Here is a 20,997-nt window from a genome sequence, read left to right on the forward strand (position 1 = left end):
AGCAGATTAGGAAAACATCTGTCAGAGATCACAATAATTCCTGTCTGGAATCAGGAGGATAAAGTACATCCCTTCTCTCATCTGGTTCATGGTGCAGAGCATGCAGAGTGCTTTTACTAATTCTCAACCTATATAGTAATGGAAGGTCATCCCTGGAAGACTCTTGTCTCGTTGAAACTGAGTATTATAGGAAAATAAAAGGTGCTTAAAGAAACCGAATTACATCTTAAATAAATGGGTTCTGCTCTTGCCTATGTAATGTTAACAAGTAATGCTTAACAAATATATTTAACTTTTTTTTTTTATTTGTATTAACCTGTGGTACTGGAGATCGTGCTGATCAAGTTAATTCACAGCTGAAAGATGAGCAGAGAGTCAGTGTTTACCCAGACTAGTTGGCTCAGTGTGGAACTGCAGCAGCCAAGCTTCCTTGCACAGTTCTGCTGGAGCAGTGAGCATTGTGCCAGGTCACCGTGTGTGCCCTGCTGTGTTGTGTCTGTAGGTTCCCCTGTGAAAAACATCAGGACAGCTTTTGCAAATTGCTGAGCATGTGCAGGTGCAGTTGACCTTGACAGATAACTGTATTTTTGAGCACATGCCATGTATATGATACTTGGAAAGTTCACTAGCTTTGTAGTACATGAGAGCTTTTTTGCTGCTCTAGTGGTTCAGAGGTTACCATATCATTCTAGGTGGAAACTTCTTTCATGATCTATTGGGTGTGTATACAAAGGTACATAATGTAACAAAATTCAATATATAATGTAGGTGAGAAACAGCTAAACGTTCAAGACACGTTCCTCTGGTAATGTGGTAAAAGGACTCCTTTCTCCTTTTTAGTTTTTTGAGAGGTTTCTGACCTCCTGTTTCAAAAGTATGCTTTCAAACAAAGTTACGTTGAGAGGGTGTTCTGTGCAGGATCACTGGGGAAAGCTCTGCTTTTTGAGCTTCACCTGAGGGAGGGGAGAAGGACAATGTGGAACAAGAGAAATGGGTGAATTTCCATGGTAACTGGAGGGTGGTGTGGCAGGTAGAGCCTGAAGTGCAGCTGGGACAGGTCCTTGGCTGCTCGAAAGAAGAGCTCAGCCCAGAGAGAGTGAGGAGGAAAGTGAACTGTTCTTTATAGGAGAAGGTGTCCAGTGCCAGGGTGGGAAGCCCCAGGTGAAATGACTCAACCTCCTCCTGCAGCTGTAGGTTGTTATTCCATTTCCAGTATTAGTTACTGAGTGTCCCTGCAGGATACAACATTCTCCAGTGAATTGCTGGGTTCGGATACTTCTGTCGCCGTGAGAGGGAAAACAACACAAATAACCAAGGCAGGAAAAGGAGTGATTCTGCACACCATGGATTTCTAGCCTGTCTTGTGAGCTGAGTCAAATGTTACAAGAAATTGGGCCCTCAAGGATGGCCATATTTTGGTAGTTACCCACCTGCTCTTAATTAGGCAGCATACAGCTTGCCATTCTTTCTGCTTTGCTCAGGGTAAACAGCAGTGTGACGAGTCTTGAGGCTTTTAGAAAGGATCTACCTGAGAGGAAATAGTTCTGGCTAGAAGGGAGAGGTAAGATTCTTCTTTTGATACATTGCTTGGATATGTTTTTGTAAATACAGGTAGAGAAAGTAGGGAGGAATTAGACTTTAACCAGAAATATTGCTTTCATTTCATTTTAAATTTAGTATCTGGTCCCAGTCAATCCCCAATAAAAGTAATCAAAGTAATTAGATTGTGTTTTCGATAGTAGTACAGGTGAAAGACATTCATCTCAGTGGGTGCTGCACTATTTGCATCTGAGTTTTTAACTTGGATACCTAGCAGATAATTTTGGATGGGTTTATGTATATAGTCATAAATCCTCAAACTACCTAATTTCTTTAATGAATTGAAACTCTCCTTTACTTTCCTAATATTGATGGTGACTTGAAGGTGTTAAAATAATCTGGTTTGTGACTGAAATAGCATTCTTACTGTCTCTTGTTTTTCTCTGAGGGAAATATAACATTTTGGTTAATGATACTGGTTTAGAATTAAAATATGACTCAGGAATAACGCAGTAAGGATCAGAGTAACACTAAATTGGTACCTGCATAGTTAGAGAATCAAAGATTGAATTTTGAGAAACTGGGTAGACATAGAACTTCTTTCTGGTGATTCTGGTGTTTTTCTGGCTTGAGATTATCTAATGAGGAAAAAAAAAGTAAAAGGGAATTTTTTGATGTACAAAACCCACGAAACTAATGTAAGTTAGGATTTAAGAAACGGTTTTAGCAGCACAGCAGTTTATCACATCAGGATATAGTAGCAGGTTTAAAAAATATATAATAAAAATATTGATAATAATGTAAAAAAATATTTCAAACAGTAGTGTATATGAGGAATTGTTTAAAGGGAGGAGAGAATACAATTACATAAGGGCTAATTGAGACAAGCTGAAATATAGAGGAAATCAAACCGACTGAAGGAAACCTGTGAAAATTCCAACTGATACACTTTCTCTTATTCACTGAGCAATAAAGCAGATTATTTTTTAGTTTGAGGTAGCATTATCATAAGGCAATGCAATGGGGCTGGGCAAATGAACTGGATTGTGTGAATAAGACCTTGATACGTTTTGTATTTCGCTTTCATAAAGCAGGAACTTTACAAAATTTTAAGTGATGAGAACCAGGTATTTTGATCAGCCAGCATTCTTTAGCTTTGCCTATGAGCTATAAAATCCTGTTATTAGTTCATTGTTAGTCTAAGTGGATCTGGGCTCTTGTCCTGTGGTTTGATAGTAAATCATTTAAGCTGAAGTTACAGCGTGTTCAGTAGGAGTGATAAATCACAGCTTCTCTCCTGAGATTACAGCAGTATGCTAGTCAGAGCATGATGATGGTGGTGAATCAATTAGGAAGAGAGAATTAACAGCACTGCTGTGTGCTGGGTTACTGGGCATTAGTGAAGGAAAATACAAAGTTTCTGAAGCACTGTGATTTTCAATATATTTGAAGACTTCATTGTAATTTATACTGGCAGGACATACTTAGTTAAAAAAAGAAAACTGCTGCCAAGTGAAAAAATACAGTGCTCTATTTTAAAGGGGAGCTTTTTGTATTTATGGCATGATGTTAGCAGCACTCTTAAGACGAAGAGTGATTAACTGCCTGAATTGAGTAGCAGCTAGTTCATGAGAACACACAGTATTTATTAACTTAGAGAACACCTTAATTCTCTGGTGTTCTTTTACATGAAAAATCATTTGACATTCATTGTGAGAGACATAGGGTTTAACTAACAAACTTAGGGATAACAAAATTAGGGCTAGAAGGCTGCAGGAGCACTAAAATATGTTTAGCAATAACATGAAGATCAGATGTGGATCTTCTTTCCTGCACATGCGGTACTTCCCATGGAGCATCTTCAGAAACAGAAATCTCACAAGTTCTAATTGCTGATCCTTTAGGGAAGACATATGTTTCTGTGGAGGAAGCTGTTCTCACACAGACAATCAGAACTTGGTGCTTTAGTGAGTGGTAGCAGCTCTCTCTTTATGTTTGGAGAATAGGTCAGCGCACACACGCAGCCAAGTCGAACATTTCTAATGAAACGTGACCAAGTTGCACTTCTTTAAAAATTGAAGAAGTGGCATACATTTTGATAATGGAATAATGGAGGCTCCCTACCCCAACTATCATCTCTGCTCATGATCATTAGGATGGGGAATATTAAGAGCAGAGCAACTGGGCGTAACAGCCGACGTCCAACATCTGTCATGCTGGAGTCCATTAGTGTTCAATTGCATCCTATTGTTTTTGGATTATTCAACCTCATTTCATTGTCATTGCTTTTGCTAGGGATTAATCAGCTGTTTACCACTACACCAAGTTTTGGAGTCATAATGAAAACAATTGAGCTATAGTTCTAAATAAATATACAGTATTCAGTCTCTAATGAAAAAAGTTACTAATTTATGAATGCTGGGAACAATTTAATTAAGTTTGAAATCAATACAGATAATAAATCATTGTGTGGCAGGGTTTTTTTTTCCTTTTGTGTACATCATAAAAAGATCATGGGATATTTCCTTGTAAGTTTATGTAGTTGTGATTTTAGTACAATACAAGTACAGTGAAAGAAAGATGTTGTGATTATGGGGCATGGGTGTGTGTATATTGTGGCTCCTCTGGCATTACAGTTGTAGCAGAATTGATCCCTTGCTGACAGCAAGCAGATTTCTTTTTTATGTCCTCTTTTATTCTCGTCACTTATTTAGAAATATAGTACTAAAAATACACCTTTAATTCATGTCAAATACACATACATACTTTAATAGGGTGTATTAAAAATGACAGTTTTCAGGTGATTAGTATACTTACATGTTTTTGTGTATAACTGTCATAACCCATCTAAATATTTTTGCAATTATTACATAAATCTATCTCTACATTTTAACTGTTTAAATATATTTAAATTATTTTTATGACTTTGAGTTTGCTGACAGGCAAATATATAATCCCCTTTTTTCTTGAGATACTACTCTGGTTGCAATGTTGTGTACTTTATACAATATTAAAATTGTGAATGCTGGAGGGTTTCTAATAATTTGAGTTTACTTATTTTGGTACCGTACGTGCAAAACAGTTCTATTCTTGGCCATGTATCTTTTAGCTCTTTCTGCTGTTTGATTAATGCAGTTATTCTTCTGTCCTCAACACTTAGCCAGAATTTTCACAGGTTTCAATGTACAAATACTACAATGCACAGAGATTTTTTTTTCCCCGAGTTGCAACAGATTATCCATTGAAAGGGTCTTTTGCTTAACTGCCCAGAGTCTTGTGGGGCCAGCCAGACACTACTCCAGATGGCAAGTTGTTAGGGCTGGACAGAATGGCTTTGGAAGACTTCTCACCAGATGAAGGCTGTAATGTTGGGATTTTACTGTTTGGCTTTTTCCCCTGTAGTTCCCAGGGTGGGAAGGTGCTGGGATGGCAGCAGCGTGCCGCCCGCCCACCTGCCACCACCTGTTCAGCTCTTGTGTTCCTATAAAGCCTCGTCCTGGCCGCTGCACACCATCCCTGCTGGCCGGCAGAGCCAAGGAAACAGAGATCTCTGAGGGAGTCACGGCTTCAGAGCACAACCATCACCGTCACAAAATCCCCTCCTCAACTGAGCCAGGACTGCTCTCACTTGAAACTGCCATTTGGAGTTGTTGTGCCTTTAATCCAGTAAGAGCTTTCTTGGATTCAATGGACTGTTTTCTTCAGTAACATACATTTTGAGAATGGAGATTTCATTGTTTCCTCTCTCTCTTTGAGATTAAAGAAATTAAAAGAATGAAACCATAAGACATGAAAATGCTTCATTCTCTCTTTCAACGATAAGAAACATTTTTCAGACATTTCCGGAAGCACCAGAAGAACTTTTATTTTATTATATTTATTCTTTTAGACAGCAAGAAAAATACTCCATAATTTATATTGGGAAACGGATTGAAGTGGTTCAAGGGTTACTCCATGAGTGCTTTCCTTACCACTCTTTAGAAGGCGAATTTTTGCTAGGTGATCTTTGTGTGTGTGCAAGTGAAGCTGCACCAGCTATGAAGACCTGTAAAGCCAGTCCCCTGGAGAACGGGACGGGCTGTGTGGTGAGGAGCAGCTCGGAGAGGATGGAGAGCAGGGCAGGCTGTGTGCTGAAGGGCAGCTCGGAGAGGATGGAGAACGCTGCCAAGAGGAGGCTGGCTGCCAACGCCCGCGAGAGGCGCCGCATGCAGGGGCTCAACACAGCCTTCGACCGCCTGAGGAAGGTGGTGCCGCAGTGGGGGCAGGACAAGAAACTGTCCAAGTACGAGACCCTGCAGATGGCTCTGAGCTACATCATGGCTCTGACCAGGATCCTTGCCGAAGCTGAGAGGGTCAGCAGCGAGCGAGAGGGGCTCAGCCTGCACTGTGAGCACTTCCACGGTGACAGCTACCACCACTACCCGGCACAGAAACCCGCGGCCGACAGCGATCCGTACGCACACAGGGTGTTCAGCTACCACCCCGAGCACTTCCAGATAGCTAACTAGAACTTCTTGCCAGCTAACAGTGTGCAGCAAGCCAGATGTGTAATTTAATAATTAGCAAGAGTTAATCTGCTTGACTAAGGTAATAATTGGCATTATAATAGCTCGTCCTTGTTTGCATCTTATAGTCATTTGACAAAATAAATTTGCTCTCAGAACATAAAGTCAAAAGGCATTTAAGATGAATGAATTTATTTAATGCTGGTGGAAATTATACTTTTAATTTGAAGTATTTCTGGCAATTGTTTCCTAGTTTATCTAGTGTATTTAATGCTTTAATTAAAGAAGGTTTTGGTGTCTTTTTTTACTGTGATGAATCATGACAGTATTTCTACAGATCATGGGACAAGTTGACCCATGGTGTAACTGAATGGAATAGCACCAGAAATGGACCTCAGTCCATGTTTTTCTTTTAATATCAGCTTTAAAGTTGTTCTTTACTGTCTTTTTGCATAAATGGTTCACATGGAAGAAGTTTTATAATGTATTGGAGTTCTAGTCCTCAGAGAACTAACTTTCTTAAACTTTGTAAGTTTGACATATGGGTTCCAAAGTTGTGTAGGTTTGCTTTAATCCAATTTATGGTGTCTCTTGTATGCTCGAAAAGGAGCTGGTTTCAAGTCATGGAAGGAATGTTTTATTTTCAATGGTTGTAAAAACACGTGTGATTGTATACTATAAATAAGAATGCTTGTGTGAAAATAATCTAAGCTTCTAGATTTTTGTAGGCTTTAAATGATGGGATTTTATTTTTTAATCTTATGTTATCTGGAAACATTAACAGATTTTGTAAGTCTTAAATAAAGTGTTTTATATACTACGTCCTCAGCAAATATCTGAAATTCCTACCCTAGGAATTACTTACTAGTGGATTTTCTACCCCAAATGTTTCACTACTTCTGTCACAATCCTGGCAGTTTAATGTGCTGAAGAAACAACCAGCAAATTATATTTTCTTCCCAGTTACAGTAAGGAGTATATTTTATGTAGGAGTTTGGGGAAGAATTTATGGAGCATTTTTGTAGAGCAGTTGAGTTCATTTCAGCCCTGGTGATGTGCAGAATGGCCTTTTGTTTACTTGCTGCTTTCTACTTGTGGGGGATAGAGGGGTCTGGGGAGAAAAGGCAGAAGAGCAAAGGAGGTAGGCAAGATGAAAACACGAGGAGAGAGAGGGTGGCTGGGGAAGCAGACGTGTTTGCAGCAGGGTGCAGAGGCTGCAGCAGCTCAGCTGTCGGTGTTGGTGTGGTGGCAGCAGAGTGTGGAGCTGAAGGAGGGTGCTGCTGCTGAGGGGGGAGCGCAGAGAAAAACCTTCCTTGGGGTTAGCCCGGAGGGGGAAGGGGAAAACGAGCTGCTGCCCTGTCACAGACACCTTTTATGAAAAATCCTTTCCTTAGGATTTTTTCTCCTGAGAAGCTGAGAGGCCTCAGGAACAAAATGTAAGCAATGGTTATCTGCTTCTGTGGAATGCACCAGGTGTATCTGTGATTGGTCTCATGTGGTTGTTTCTAATCAATGGCCAATCACAGCTCAGCTGGCTTGGACTTTCTGTCTGAGACACAAGCCTTTGTTATCATTCCATTCCTTTTCTATTCTTAGCCAGCCTTCTGATGAAATCCTTTCTTCCATTCTTTTAGTATAGTTTTAATATAACATATATCATAAAATAATAAACCAAGCCTTCTGAAACATGGAGTCAGATCCTCGTCTCTTCCCTCATCCCCAGACCCCTGTGACACTGTCACACTGCCCCACAACAGCTGGTGGTGGGTTTCCAGCAGGGAAGGCTGGGGGGCTCCCTGCTGGCTGCTGCCATGCCTTATATTTTAGGATTCTTTCAAATGACAAAAGAATAGCTTTGATAGGAGTTATTTTCGACAATTAAGCAGCTTTCAGAGAAGAACAAAGGCATGAATAGGAACTAAGCCATGTTTGGGGGAGAGGAGCAGTACAGAGTCCTGCCCTCCCTGTGCCTGTCCCTCACAGGCTCCTGCCTTTCCTGCCCTGCCAGCTGGATGCTCTCTGCCATGGAGGATGGCTTTCAGGCTGCCTTTAACACTCTGTGCATTCTGAGCAACTCCCTCCTTTAAACACTGGCATGCAGGAATGGGTTTTTAATGTGTATTTAGCCTCTTTAAAGGTAATGAATAGTGTTAATCATTAAAATGTGGGCCTTCGCTTTGTGCGAATTGCATTAGATCTTTATCGGCAAGCTGAAAGTGGATTCAACTTCAGAGATATGAAGTCATGTTTTTCAGACAGTAGAATTAATTGTTGTCCATCATATAGCCAAGTTAACACTGTGTGAATATGACTTACCATTAAGTGGCAAGTTTATGTATGTAATAACAATGAATACAGTTCTTAATTAAATGATGTGCTATCTTACCCTAAAGTATTAGTTGTAAACTTCAGGCAGACATTGTCTCACCTGCCCTGCTAACAGCAGTGGGTTTTCCATACTGGAACAGGAATTGGATGCAAATCAGTCATGTGATTATATGCCATGGAAAGCTTGGATTAGTGAAAGATTGCCTAAAGCTGAGGAGGGAAGGGGAATACAGGGCAAAAGGATAAATGCCAGAATAGGGTGCAAGAATATGACTGATGCTTCTGTGCTACTGACATATGATTTGTTTTTGTGGGATATGACATTGCAGGCATTCAGGTAAAAGTACTTACAGCCATTTCTCTTCCAATTTTGTTTCTTCTATGCAGCATTGTATTTATTTTTTGCTGCATATGATGATATGAAAAAGTAATGGATTAGTATGCAGGGAATGATTAAACAGTAATAAACTCTCATAAAGAGAAACAAATCAACACAAACCATAAAATATCTGTGCTCATGTTACCAAAAGTTATTAAGAATTGAAACTGAAGTCCTGCAAAGCACGTCAGTGCAGTATGTAGGTAGTGAGCACTTCTAAATCAGGTCATGGTATCAATCTCTGCTTCTGACAAGTATGGTTAAGGTTATAAATCCCCTGTAATCCCCATTCTCTTAGATTTTGTTATGCTAATGGGACATGAATGTTTATTGGTACCTTTATTTATAATTAGTAATATTGCTGCTGGGAAAATTTTATCTAATGCTGTACTGGTTTTGTTTCTTGGGAGGGTGCAGTGTTGAAGTAGGGATTTTCAGTTTAGTGTAGTAGTGAGTAGGGATTTTCAGTTTAGTGTAGTAGTGAAGGCAGCAGAGTAAATTCTGTGTGGTGCACAGACAGCTGTCTGTCTATTGATTATCTGTCAAAGCCTTTTGGGGAGTGAGTTGAGGTGATGGGAAAGTTTGATCATTAAAAATTCTGAGTGCAGTTTGAAAAGCAGATAATATCCATGCTGGCTGGGACTTCTCAAACACAACAACTATTCAGTAACTCATTGATTTATTTTAATAGCTTTCCTTTACAAATACTTCAGTGACATTTGTGAAATATAAACTTGACAGTTTGACTTGGGATTGATTATTGCTCCCAAATATTTGTTCCCCACTGACTTTTTGATGCTGGTCAGGTAATGGCTCTGAGCCACCTTCTGTACTGGACTTTGCTGGTGTGGGCATTTCATGCCCCCTCCCCTTAAATAATTATGGTTTCTCTTAGGCCTTTAAATAAGCCAAAGCTTAGAACCTCAGAGCTTGGTGTTTTCTTAGAGGCTGAGTTTTGTCTGCTCATCAATCTTTGTCCCACTGAACAGTGCAGTGCAAACCTGAAATACTTTTGTTTGTAGTATCAGTACTACATCAGGTCCAATTATCACTGTAATTGTAGAACCACGTTATTGGGGGAGCTTTGGGGATGACAAATGCCTGCTTCATTTAATGTGTCTTGCATATTGTACAGATATGTGTTTCACTGTTGAAAATCAGTGTGAAATTCCAATGAACTATTTGTGGGAAATTACCCTCTATTTTTCTGAAAGGGCTTTCTGCAGGGTTTTCTATTTGAGGCTACAGATACTGTGCTTCTATGATTCTTCAGTCATATCACCCTGATTTGACATGCCCAGAGTTATTTTTGAGCTTGGAACTAGAGTGGCATTTTAACTGCAGGGACTTTGCAGTGGCTAAAAGCAGAATTAGAGTAGCACATTCCCAAAATGTGTGTTAGTAATAAAACCTCAGTGCTTTCTTCCTCATCGTCAACGTGTCTTTCAACTTGCATTCATCCCAAAATTTTAGACCTTTGTCTTCCATCTCACCATTTATGAGGTATTTAGTGCACAGTCCATCTGGTACTATACATCCACACAGGGCAAGTCTCAGTTTTTGACTGGAGTTGTGAAATGGTGCTGCAGTGCCCATTCTTCAAAGTAAAAATGTCCCTGACCTCAGCTCTACATTTGTCAAGTCAAGGCCAGTGCAGCTTGGGGGGAAACATGAGTATCATTAGGTAGTTCAATATTTAGCTCAGTCCCTCTCTATTGTGAAGTAAAATTTTCTGTGTGTGAAATCTTTGTGGGAGTCCCTCCTGTGATGGCATTCACTAGGAACAAATTTTTTAAAAGTTCTATTTCCAAGCCAAAGGAATCGATTTGCCAAAGGAAGCTTTTGCCTTAACATAAGTACTCTTGCTCTTGGGATTCCAGCTATTTCAGCTAAGCAATATGGAGGTGGTTCTTTGTAGTTTAGGAGTGAAATTTATCCAGATTTTTTGAATAATTCACAGAAGAGCTGCTTTTTGCTCTAAGTATGTTCAGCTCTTCTATCTCTACAAAATATCCAGGGGAAAAAAACAAGTGCACTGAGGATGAAGACATGTTTATTCATGGAAGAAGCAGTCCAGTGTTTCCTCTACACAGATATCTTAAAAAACCACTGATTTCACCTGGTACTTGTGGACTTCCTAAAAATTCTCTCTATTTTAAACTTTAATTACATGTCAAGCAAACCTGGCTTTAAAACCCTTAACCAACCCCATGTATAATATTTAAATATCTCTTCTACTAAAGAGTACATTTTCATATTGTCTACTATTTTTTTTTCTAATTTGGAGTTCAGTTTTAATTTGTACAGAAATTAGCATGCAAAAGATACCTTACAAAATTTGCTTGAAGTGTCTGCATATGCAACTCCAAGGAATAAGAAGTTCATTTTTGACTGGCTTCCTGCAGCCTGGGATGCATAGTAATATTTCTTTTTGAAATTTTCAGATTGTCTTCAATGTTCTTCCATTTCTTTACAAAAATGTGTTTCTGTTACTAACAGACTGTGTGATCATAAAGGATGGGCAGTTTCTGAACAGAATTCCCACTGGAGAACTCCACTTAAATTCACACACAAATGGCCCAAGATTCCTTTTGATTATGCAATAAATGGCTCCTTATAGTAGACTGACTATCTATCTATCTAATGGATGTATAAAGCATTAATAGAAGCAACTTTTGCTGCTTGGAGGAAATGATAAAATGTGAAGGAGCCACTTCAGCTCACGGAGCTGCAGCTGAGCTAAAGTAGTTTAAGAACATTTCCCTTGACCTGGCAGGCACAGAAGTACCTGGAAATCAGGTGGGAATGGAGAAACGTGGTTACATGGGGGAGCAAAAGTGACAGGACTCATCCTTTTATTGGTCTGTTCACTTCTGCAGCTGAGCTATGAGATCCAGCTTCCTTCAAGGTTTGGTTTGCATCTGCAGCTTCTTTAAAACCCATTCCAAAATGTACTCATGGGCCCTGGCACAAAGCAGGTGCTCAGTCATTGGTGTGCAGGCGTGCAGAGGGCACAGTGGCCGTCAGTGTGCTTTGTGTGTTTGGTTTGCCCTCTCTGAGGTTTTTGCTGCTGCAGTGCTGGATGCACAGGCAGGGGTTGCAGAGGTCAGTGCCCCTGAGCCTGAGGGCACAGGGAGCTGCAGCAGTGCTGCTCTGGGGCAGCACACTGGCATTCCAGGGCAGAGGGGGCCAGGGACCCAGGCACAGGCGCACTCTGAACGAATGCCTGAGGCACCGTGGAGTTCAGCTATGGCACGCTGCACGGAGGAGTATGTAGCCATGGTATTTTCTGAAAAACCCCTTTGCCAGCAGAGGCTTCAGAGGAAAAGAAAATTAATTATCTGCTGCTGTGGAATGCAACAGGTGCATCTTTGATTGGTCTCACGTGGTTGTTTCTAATTAATGGCCAATCACAGTCAGTTCAGACTCTGAGAGTCACGAGCTTTTGTTATTCCATTCCTTTCCTTTCAAGCTTTCTGATTAAATCCTTTCTTCTATTCTTTTAGTATATTTTTAATACAATATATATCATAAAATAATAAATCAGCCTTCTGAAACATGGAGTCAGATCCTCATCTCTTCACTCTTCCTAAGACCCCAGTGAACACCACCACAATTGGTGACCCCGAGAGACACAAAATTCCACAGGAGTATGTTTTAGAACTGATGGGAACTGATACCAAGAATTGTTTAAAAAAGCAACAACTTTATTTCACAGCTACCTGCTAGAAGCATGGCTAGTATATAACTTGACAATATTTATGATTTTCTTCTAAACAATGTAGTCTGGTTTCATTAATCAGCTGTCACAGCAAAGTTCTGAGAAAACTTCTGGCATTGTTGCACATTTTCACAATTATTTGAACATGTGAAAGACACAGTCTTGTATGCAACTCTGAAGCATTTATTTAAGTTCAGGTGAGATGAAGGGAAATACATTACTGAACAGTCAGGTGGTTTTTTTTCCTTTCATGTGCAGTTAAAATATACTATAAAACTGACATGAGCATTTTTCTTCCCAGTGAGAATGACTTTGAAAAAAGAATTAAAAATATCAACTTTAATCAAGAAGAAATATTAACTTAGAATGTTAAGGCTCAAAGTGAATATTTTTGTATTGGAAATAATGAGGCAATTTTCAATGAATCACTTCTCCAGTATTAACAGTATAAATATTTCATTAGGTTTTGTAAAGACATTTTTCAGAAACTAGTGCTTTTAAACCTGGTAGCATTAAGAACACAGTTCTTAAATGAATCTGTGTTCCAGATTTATTGGTTGAAGTACCTACAATTGCTGTAAACAATTGGGACTGGCAGCTGTTTACACATTGAGATGCAAACTGCAGACTTTCCTTTTGGCAGTGTGTGCTCTCATCTCCTCATGTCAGCAGAAGTGAGGCATTCAGAAGGGTTGCTCCACCTTCCATGTGGAACCCAGTCCAGTGGTTTTAAGGCAGGAGGTCCAAGGATATCAATGCAGCCCCATCTGTAATGCTGCTGCAGGCTGGGTTTGCATCAGTCTGGACCAGAAGTTTAAAGCAGGAAGAAAACTTTTTGAAATCTACAATTGCAGCACAAAAGTTCTGCTGTAGTGTGCAATAAACTGTGCCTTTGTTTGGTTGTGCACCAAACCAGGACTAGCAGGAAATGGGAAACCAAATAAACCTACAAGATTGTGAGTCAGTGAACACTTGAGAGGTTCCAAACATGAGCATTTCTGTATCACACAGTATTGTGCTCCACACTGGGGTGGTTTCATGGGTTTTGGAAGTTAAGAACTAACAGTGACTTCAGTGGAAGGTGTAACATGGAGATTTGTTGCTGCAGTAGCCTGCCCTGAATTAGAGAATGAAAAACTGTGTTGGTGTGAAGTGGAACTGGTTACTCAGTGAAGAGCAGCAAGGAGCAGCCAGGTTGTTCAGGAGGGAGCAGAGTGGCTCTAGCACATCCTGAGGCAACACAGGACTGTCCTGCTGTCCTTCCCTTCCACAGGCCTTTCCCCCTTGTCTTTTCCACCACTTAACAACACAAACATAATTCTGGTGTTGTTTTCTTGAAAGTTCTTCTTGTGACGAGCACATCAATAGCACGTGTCCAACAGCACTGACGTCCATTCCCACAGCTGCCATTGCAGGCTCTCAGCACACACAGGGGGGAAATGTCCTGTAGCATTTATTTAGGGAAGGAAATGTAACACCTCCAGACCATTTGGGACCAGAGTATGAGTTGGTTTTCATCTGAGCTACTGAAAGGGATTGAAATTGCTGACTTCTGCATTTTGTAGGGAAAGGATTAATCCTTCTTACACAGATCTTTGGGAAAAGTATTCAGCTTCAGCTGAATACTTACTTCAGCTTTTCAGCTTCTTGTCCTCCCACTTCCAAAGAACTGAATGGACATTTTAAGAAGCATCGTACCACATAATGGTCAGCATGTCAGCTCAGGTTAGAATGATGAGAGTTTGGGGACACTCCTCTGGTATTGCAGAGAAAAGGTGAAGAGAGATGGTTTGCATGTTTGCACTGTGCACTTTGTCTTTCAATTTGCACTGAGTTTTTGGGTGTGATGTCTGAGAGAACCACTGCTCTGTCAGTAATACTGACCAGTATGATTCCAGCACTGGTACCCAGGTATTTCCAGTGGGGAGTGCTGGCATTCCTCTCTTCTACACTGGGTGAAGAGCGCTTGTAGCTGGCCTTGCCAAATTTTGCCTTAGATTCCAGCAAAAAGGAAAAGTTTGTGCTTGCTTGAATTCTTACTTTCTACTCAGCTGACAGGTAACTTAATCCAGATGGGATATCTAGACTGGCAGTGGAAAATAAAATAATTTAGGACGTGTAGAATGATTTAGGGCTGAAAAAAGCCCAGGGGGTCATCTGGTCCAACCCCTCACCCTCAGCCAGGAAAGGGGCCACAGGGAACTGCCAAGCAGGCAGTCTCTTGGCTAAGTTTGTGCTGAGGGATAAAGCCTCATGGCCAGTATACAACCTGGAGAACTTGAGTTCAAAACCTGCTCTCTGCTTTGTGAAATGATGGCAAGACCAGGGCTGTAGATGTGAGTTTGGTCTTTGTGTCTTAATTTCCTACCTTTCCATTTCCCAACAGCACTGAACTAAGCAAGCAAAATCCAATAACTTTTCTTGGATTGTTTTTCCAAGAGTAGTAACTAATGTAGGAAACTTGAAATTTTGGGTGTAGTTTTGGAATCCTTAAAGCCATTCTAAGAACCAAATGAAGGAAACAGGAGCAGTAGATTCTCTATCCTAGAAGATCAGACCCACAGTATGCCTTAAGTTCTGCATCTCATTACTGAAGTCACTCAATGCATCACTTTCAGTAGCCATGAGTTTTATTTTGTTTGTCAGGGGACAGGTACAATGTGGGCAACATCTGCTTTCCCTTGGAAACACCTGTACCTTGCTTTAACCCTTAGGATAAGACTGGGTTTTAGCTTTCTGGTCTGTCCAGTCTGGGTTGAGTTGCCTGAGATTCCTAACAAAAGTGTAAGAGTTATAATGATGGTTTTGTTTTATGGTGTTCACTCAGGTGGGAAGTAAAACAACACAAGCAATTCACTTCCTCTAAATCCTGAGGGAATCAACAGTTAGGAACAACAGAAGCTCTGTTTGTGGGAAGCTCAGTGAAAGACATTCTCTTTCTCAGTCTCTGGCTATATCCAATATTCTTTTGCTCTTACATAACTCTTCATTGTTTTCTCTGCATATGGGCTTTTTTAAAAGTTAAAATTTCAAATTTGAAGAATCCCCAAACATAGTCTAAAATGAAAGTATCTGTTAAATTTTTTTCCATCTCTGTGACTTTGGTCATGACTTTGTGGCATTCTGCAGCCATGTTGAAAGCAGTAAGGAAGAAGTGCTTGAAACCAGTGTCTAGAGAGAGGGTTAGCAGTAATTTAAAGATGTAGGAAAACATCTCAAACATTCACAGATTCTAACAGCTGGGGGTATTGATGTAATTGTATAGATCCCAAATATATTTAAATCAATAATTAAGTGTTGTCACTTAATACATTCCGTTGATCTTTCAATCATTTGCCTTATTTATTACTACTGTTGGGGTTTTTTCAGCTTTTTTGCATATAACTGTTGCTTAACTTCTTAACTTTTGTATATTAACAGAATTTTCTGTCTTCCTATTAGACACCACACTTGTGATCATTTCCTAAATGGTGGTGAAAATTTACCAGGTCACAATTCCTTTCCATTTAGCTATAGAATGAGCTAGATGGTAGATGCACATTAAAAATTAGGAAAAAGAGACTGATAATTAAAAGCCATGAAGTGATAAGTTTGGTATATCCATGTTAAAGTCAGAGGATCACTAACATGGTAAAGAAAAAAGTATGAAGCACATCTGGTAAATAATTTCAGCTTTGGGCTCAAGAGAACATGCTTCAGACAAGAGGAATTTCCATTTCCTATGTGCCTTTTGCACATGCCCTGTACCTTATTTTATGAACCCTTACACCAAGAATACACAGTTCATAGAGTACACACACACACAGATATAAATATTTAGGGTATACAGCTGTACCTACATGAAATGCTATATTTACCTAGTCTGGAGTTCAAAAATTCTAGAATAGGCTGGCATAATAATCATATATAAAAATGAGTTACATCTTTTCCATTTAACTTGTGCTTTGTGATTATTTGGCATGGTTTTTTAAATTACATTCAAAGTCTTGTTGTTTACCCTCATTCAGGATTGGTGTTACTGTGATGTCAGTGTTTTCACTGGCAGTATTCCAGCTAATCATCCCCAATCCTTACCATGGCAGCTACAGTGCAGTAGCTCTAATTCAAGAAGTAAAAGTGGTATTGGCTTTTAGGTGCTGAAAACTATGTTTACTGTGTAATTCTTAGCAAACTACACAGCACTGAATTTATTGCACAACACTCCATACCACAATTATCCTGCATGAAAATCATACGCAAAAGTCTTGTACCATATGTTACTCGCAGCATTTGCAGCAGCAGAACACTTCATTACAAACAAGTTGCTTGTAAACCTTGAGCGTGGTGAGTTGTACCTCCTTTGTTTTTATTATTTAGTTTTTCACAGTTCTGAGTATCTCCGCAGGTGCAACTGGAACGAGTGTGTGTTTTTCAAAGTTCTTCGCTCTCCACCAGCTTTTGGCTGGGGGCTGAGAACAGCGCGGGGCTCTCGGGAGCAGGGAAGGCAGGGAAGGTGTCGAGTCCTTGGCTGCTGAGGTTGGGGTAGCGGCCGCCACCGGGCCGCAGCTTCAGAGCCTGCGGGATCTGCCGGTGCCACTGAGCTGCAGCAACACAAACACAACGGGCTCGAGGGACGCCTGGCTTGGCCCACAGAGAGCAATGGACATCCATCCACACACCCGTGGCAAAAGTGCAAATTATATGGCTCTACGCAGGTATTCACTGTGAAAAACGCCAATCACTTGTTTTCAAAATTTTAAAAGTTGAATAGTAATAAAAATGGTTATAAAAATAGTAATGCAATCAGAGTAATAATAATTTGGACAATCAGGATTTAAGACAATATGAGACAATAAAGACAAAGAGTTACGGACGTCCGGGTACCTTTTTCCAGGCAGCACGGGCCCAGGAAAAAGGACACCCCTCTAACAAAAGGAGTAATCTTTAAGAGCAATAGCCTGTGGCATATTCATACACTTCATACATGATGCATAAATTCTTATTCAAACACAGGATTTTTGTCTGGTCAGTGTCAACTTCTCCTTTCTAACACCCATGGTGCCTTCGAGGCGGGAAGCAGTTTGTTTCTTCTGATAGGAAAGCAATAAATTCTTCTCTTCTGAAAGATTTAGGTGTCCTGTAGCTGTTATCTCGCTGTGAGTCCTCTCTTTTAAACAAAGCATCTTATATAGCATAGTTTCTATTTTAGCAATTTTTTATAACCTAAAACTATACAGTACTTAAGAGAATTAATACAGCATTACTTGCTAACACAACACATATAATATTCATTTTAATATTTGCAAAAAGCCAATCATAAAATACATGCATTTCTCACATTCACTATATGTATTTTGTTGTATTGATCAGTAGTGCTGTATTAACATTTTAATAGAGGTATAATATATAATTATCTATAAATATATAAAATATTAAATAAATATATATTTAATAGATATATAATACATACATTTAATAAATGTCATTTTGAAGTTAAAAGATAACTTTTGTAGTTAAAATATGTATGTGGGATATCTTTTTTTAAGAAAGGAGTGAGGTACTTGCACCAGATAGCAGCCATAGGACACCTAAATCTTTCAGAAAAGAGAATTTATTGCTCCCTTATCAGAAGAAACTGACTTCTTCCTGCCTGGCTAAGGATCGAAGGTGCCTTAGGATTCAGAGGAAGAAGCTGACACTGCCCAGACAGAATCCTGTGTTTGAATGGAATTTCTGCATCATGGATGAGGTGTATGAATATGCAACAGGCTGTTGCTTTTAAGGGTTAATCCTCTGTTAACGTGGGGCCTTTTTCGGGTTTATGCTGCCCAGAAAGAGGTACCTGGATGTCCATAACTCTTTGTCTCTATTGTCTCATATTGTCCTAATTCAAATTGTCCAAATTATTACTACTCTAATTGTATTACTATTTTATAACCATTTTATTACTATTAAACTTTTAAAAATTTAAAAACAAGTGATTGGTGCTTTTCACACCTGGGAAGTTGCTCCCAACATCCCTGAGGAGAGCACAGCATTGAGCTCTCTGGGTTAGGGTCTGTTCTTTCAAATGTTATCATTGGCATTGTTTGTATGTTCAGCAATTCTGGTGAAGTCTACAGATCAGATTTCATCCCCGTTCAATTCAATGGCAGTGTTTGCACGGATTTTACAAAGCCCAGAATTTAATGGTTGAATCTTTGGAGCCTTCTCCAAAGCCCTTGCAATCAGAACTAAAAACATACATAGCATGAACAGAGATGAACAAAGTGGCCAGGGCTCTGCTTCTGTTCTGCTTCATCCTCTGGATGGCTTTTCTTCAAGGAAGTGATTGCAATTTTTATTGCCATGTAGTAGTTACAAGTACTAATATGTTTTCTGGAATTTTTTTTTAAATACTGAAAGAAATGTATTCCAAAGACATATATTCAGTAATTTAAAAATACCATTCTACATGCTCCCATATGAACAAATACTGCTAAAATTTTTTAAAATATTATATTACATAATACCTAGTAGTTCTTATCCCTAAAACACTTCAGACAAGGGAAAATTATATTATCTTTGCCAATGTTTATCCATATGGGTCTGCACCCAAATCAGCAGTTCAAATGAAAGGGTATGAACATGGAAGTCAAGTTCAGGCTCCAATGCTCTGAGGTTTTTAGTGTGGGAGACAACAATCTACATGTTAAGCATTGATAGGAAATATCTTTCCATGCTGAATTTTGAGCCTATCTGGAAATATTTTAAAAAGAGCCTCCTTTTTTCTTGCAGTGCCAAATTTGTTTCTACTTGAGCTCATTATTTACTCATTATTATTTTTCTTTGCATGCAGAATTGCAAATATCAGACCACACCTTCAGTCTCTCAACCCCACCCATTCAAAATAGCACAAAGAAAAATTACTTCCATCACTTGCTTTGGGGTGTGTGTTGCATCTCTTAGAAAATGTGGCTGGAATTGGGAAGCATTTCTTGATTTCTGGATTTTTCCTGTTTGTGCCTTGAGTCCTTCATTTGAAAACTTATGTCTTTCAGCATTTAGATACCTAAGGAAATTTTAAATTTTGTTTCACCTTTCTTAAATCAGCCTCTCTCTAGTCTTCTCTTGAGCCTTCCCTATTGCCCATACCACCACAAGGTGGCAGGAGGCTGACAGAGATGCACCGGTGCCTCACTTGTGATAATTAGCTGGGGTTTAAAAACCAAAATGGAAATACGAGTTTGAAAACAGGGGGTCTTTGTTTTTTTGGGTTTTTTTTAAGGGTCTGTTCTAATCCAACCAGTTCAACTAGTTTGTGGAATATATATATATATTTCTGTATTTCTATATTTCTATATTTCTATATTTTATCTATTTTTTTTATATTGTTCCATCTTGCAGAAATAACAGATTAATGATGTGCTGTTCTTGAGGTGGGCTGGCACCTTCTGAGTCCTGGACAAATGTATTGGATGTGAAGAAGCCCCCCTCAGTCAGGCTTGGTGTGCACCCCCGTGCTCTGTGGAAGAAGGGATCTGCTTTCTTGTGTGCAACTCATTGCCTGCCAGGTCAGAGCTGTAGCACAGACTTGTTAGAGGCAGTAGAGTTCGAGTTCAGCTTGAAAATATATGCTCATGTGTCTAGGGATTCTGGGAGGTGAAAATGGGAGTAGAGAACATTGTGCAAATCCCCTGCTTTGGCTTTTGTCCTTACCCTCCTTTACAGCCATATCACTGGATCTCTTCTGGGGCCTTATGAAGCTGTGGCCATGCTGTGACACTGACTCCTACCCATGCCAAAGCCAGACCAAGAGCAGCTGGGCCCTGTGTTGTTTCCTTCTTTCCCAGCCCATACCTACCATAGATGTCCAGGCGAGCAGTGCAGGAGACAATGCCAGCTTCGTTCTTCGCAGACAAGGTGTACCAGCCAGCATCTGCTTTCTTGGCAGGCTGGATCAGGAGGCACACATACCCTGTTGTATCTTGATGCATGCTGGAAAACAAGTGTTTGGGAATTAGTATTTCTCAAGGGCACATCAGCTTTCAGATTTTAAAGTATGTATATTAAATATGAAACAGGTACATTGTCGTCTCTACTCCCAAAGAGGCAGCAGTCTATAGTCAATAGATTTGCTTTCAGTATGGCCTCAAACAATGATCAGGAAATCTCAGATCTGTTCTGGCTCCTCTCAGCTGTGCACAGCCACGGTGTGACTGTGGGAGCTGAGTTGTTACTCTGTATATGTTAATATTAGCATTATTTATTGAATACTTATGAGCTAAACCCGTGCAAAGCTGCTGCACAATCATACTGTATTCTTCCTAGGTCAGAAGCTGGAACAAGAACATAAAATACCAAGAGCACTTGTACAAAGTTGTGATATTTTTCACAACAGCAACCAGAGCCAGCCAGAAACTTTCTTGGAGCACCCTTTTCCATGAGAAAATGACCAAGTGGGAAAATCAGAAAGATTTGTTTGGCCAACACTCTGAAAGAAATCTGCTTCATTGTTCCCTCCACTTCCTTTGCTCTCCAGCGATCTAAGACTTTGTGGCTGCAGC

General features: G+C 39.8%; 3 protein-coding genes across 3 annotated transcripts in view; 2 read left to right on the top strand and 1 right to left on the bottom strand.

Moving 5' to 3' along the window:
• The window catches only part of PBLD (phenazine biosynthesis like protein domain containing), a 75,230-nt gene that overhangs the window by 23,988 nt on the left and 30,245 nt on the right, over positions 1–20,997 (top strand). The gene's annotated exons all lie outside the window — the stretch shown is intronic.
• ATOH7 (atonal bHLH transcription factor 7) lies at positions 5,428–6,047 on the top strand. The gene has a single exon (XM_005428975.2). It carries the CDS (start codon positions 5,577–5,579, stop codon positions 6,045–6,047), a length of 471 nt encoding a protein of 156 aa, XP_005429032.1. The 5' UTR covers positions 5,428–5,576.
• Positions 16,261–20,997, bottom strand: part of MYPN (myopalladin) — a 34,482-nt gene continuing 29,745 nt past the window's right edge. The window contains exons 16-17 of the mRNA XM_031063594.1: positions 20,295–20,428; positions 16,261–17,052 (exon numbers count right to left, since the gene is read on the bottom strand). Of these exons, the coding sequence (XP_030919454.1) occupies positions 16,883–17,052; positions 20,295–20,428 (304 nt within the window). The 3' untranslated portion in view covers positions 16,261–16,882. The remainder of the gene's footprint in view (positions 17,053–20,294; positions 20,429–20,997) is intronic.

Source organism: Geospiza fortis, unplaced genomic scaffold (genome assembly GCF_000277835.1).
Source record: "Geospiza fortis unplaced genomic scaffold, GeoFor_1.0 scaffold637, whole genome shotgun sequence".
NCBI lineage: Eukaryota > Metazoa > Chordata > Aves > Passeriformes > Thraupidae > Geospiza > Geospiza fortis.